The sequence below is a fragment of the Castanea sativa genome, chromosome 5 (assembly GCF_040712315.1).
Source record: "Castanea sativa cultivar Marrone di Chiusa Pesio chromosome 5, ASM4071231v1".
In the NCBI taxonomy this organism is placed as follows: Eukaryota; Viridiplantae; Streptophyta; class Magnoliopsida; order Fagales; family Fagaceae; genus Castanea; species Castanea sativa.
In genome coordinates this window covers 47,784,573-47,786,379 of record NC_134017.1, presented here as the reverse complement: position 1 = coordinate 47,786,379, position 1,807 = coordinate 47,784,573, and the positions used below count along the sequence as shown (strand labels likewise).

Genomic DNA, 1,807 nt, shown 5'->3' with positions numbered 1-1,807 from the left:
TTAAGTAAAATTGGCTGATCAGGCTTAATTTTTTATTTTTTTTAGTTTTACTATTGATAATTTTTGTTGTTGTACTAATTTTTTTGGACTTGTATATTTCTTTTTTAGATTTTTGACATATAAATATTTTTTAATGGTCTTTAAAATGTGGAAAATGTTTGAACTGCAAACCTTTTTACAAATTGCTAATAATGTAAATGGTAAGCCCAAATGCGAATCAATAAGAATTTGTTACCTTAACCGTCTGTAAAAATGTTATAGAAAAATTTGTGACTATAACAATACTCTTAAAAGAATCAATGATATTTTTAAGGGAGCAAAAGTGTAATTTTCTAAAACAAAATTGCTAAAATTAGTACCTAATATATATAATAATAATAATTTTTTTTTTAAAAAGGGAGGGGGGCCATTGCCCCCCCAAGTCCAAACATGGCTCCGTCCATGCAAAGGGTTAAACAATTACCAAGTTTTTGAAAAAACATAGGCCGCTTCTCTCACCCTCCTCTCTATAAGTAGACATTTCCATATTGCTATGTTTCTCATCCCTCACTCAACCAAGAATAGTATACCATATAAGATAGAGATAACCTCCTCAAATATGATGAAAGGTGTTTATTTCCTTGTGACTATGGCTATTTTGGCCTTAGCATCCTCCTTGGCTTCTGCCTATGACCCTAGCCCTTTGCAAGACTTCTGTGTCGCAATTAACAACCTCAAATCTGGTGGTATGTATAAAAGACACTCTCATTATTATTAGCAGTAGCAGTATTATCAATCAATTTCTTTTGAATTACGTATAAGTTCTCACATTAATGAAATTATGGCCTACGGTTTTTTTTCCCTACATGACATGTTACTCTACATTGTTACAGAAATGTCTTATTTATGACAATAACAAACTTTTCTTTGTGTAGAATTTATGAATGGAAATTTTTGCAAGGACCCAGCACAAGTCATAGCGAATGATTTTTTCTTCTCTGGACTCAATATTCCCAAAAACACTAGAAACAAAAATGGATTAAATATCACTCTTGTGAACGTCGATAACTTACTAGGTCTCAACACTCTTGGCATATCTTTGGCTCGCATAGACTACGCACCATATGCCCTGAATCCTCCTCACACTCACCCTCACAGCACTGAGCTTTTGGTAGTCATTGAGGGTACTCTCTTAGTTGGTTTTGTCACATCCGACTCAAACAAACTTTTCACCAAAGTTCTAAATAAGGGAGATGTCTTTATATTCCCAATTGGTCTCATTCACTTCCAAATCAACATAGGGGAGACTGCTGCTCTTGCCTTTGCTAGTTTCAACAGCCAAAATCCTGGGTTGATCACCATAGCGAACACAGTCTTTGGATCTAATCCTCCCATCAATTCTGATGTGCTCATCAAGGCCTTCCAACTAGAAAATGGTGTAGTTGAATATCTTCAAAAGGCATTTGCGCCAAATTAGAATTCTGAAAAATACATGTAATAAGGATGGTGAACCACTATGTGGTTTGAATAAAGTTTGTTTCGTTTTCCTCAATGTAATGTCATTTAAATAATAATTATCAAATAAAATGGTTTCTTATGATGGCTTTTAAGTATCATGGTGTCATTTGCAAGGCAAAATTACTGCATGACTAAATCTTGATTACACCTTCAATCCATGATGTTTGAAACCACAAGTATTTGCACTATTATATATAAACTGAACAATATTGTATTAAGCATAGAAACTGATGAGTCAGTAATTTATGATCGTCATTAAGAGGAGATTGTCATTAATCAAGAGAAGACGTTACACATTTATTATTCTCAT

The 1,807-nt window shown here is 33.4% G+C and overlaps 1 protein-coding gene across 1 annotated transcript; it reads left to right on the top strand.

Moving 5' to 3' along the window:
• The first annotated feature begins 532 nt into the window (after nucleotides 1–532).
• LOC142637282 (germin-like protein subfamily 1 member 13) lies at nucleotides 533–1,523 on the top strand. Its single transcript, XM_075811560.1, has 2 exons — nucleotides 533–725; nucleotides 915–1,523. Exons 1-2 carry the CDS (start codon nucleotides 533–535, stop codon nucleotides 1,454–1,456), a joined length of 735 nt encoding a protein of 244 aa, XP_075667675.1. The 3' UTR covers nucleotides 1,457–1,523.
• The last annotated feature ends 284 nt before the right edge of the window (nucleotides 1,524–1,807 follow it).

Coding starts and splice junctions, on each gene's coding strand:
- LOC142637282 (XM_075811560.1), top strand. CDS start 533: ATGTTTCTCATCCCTCACTCAACCAAGAATAGTATACCATATAAGATA. Junction 726..914: donor TAACAACCTCAAATCTGGTG/GTATGTATAAAA, acceptor TTCTTTGTGTAG/AATTTATGAATGGAAATTTT.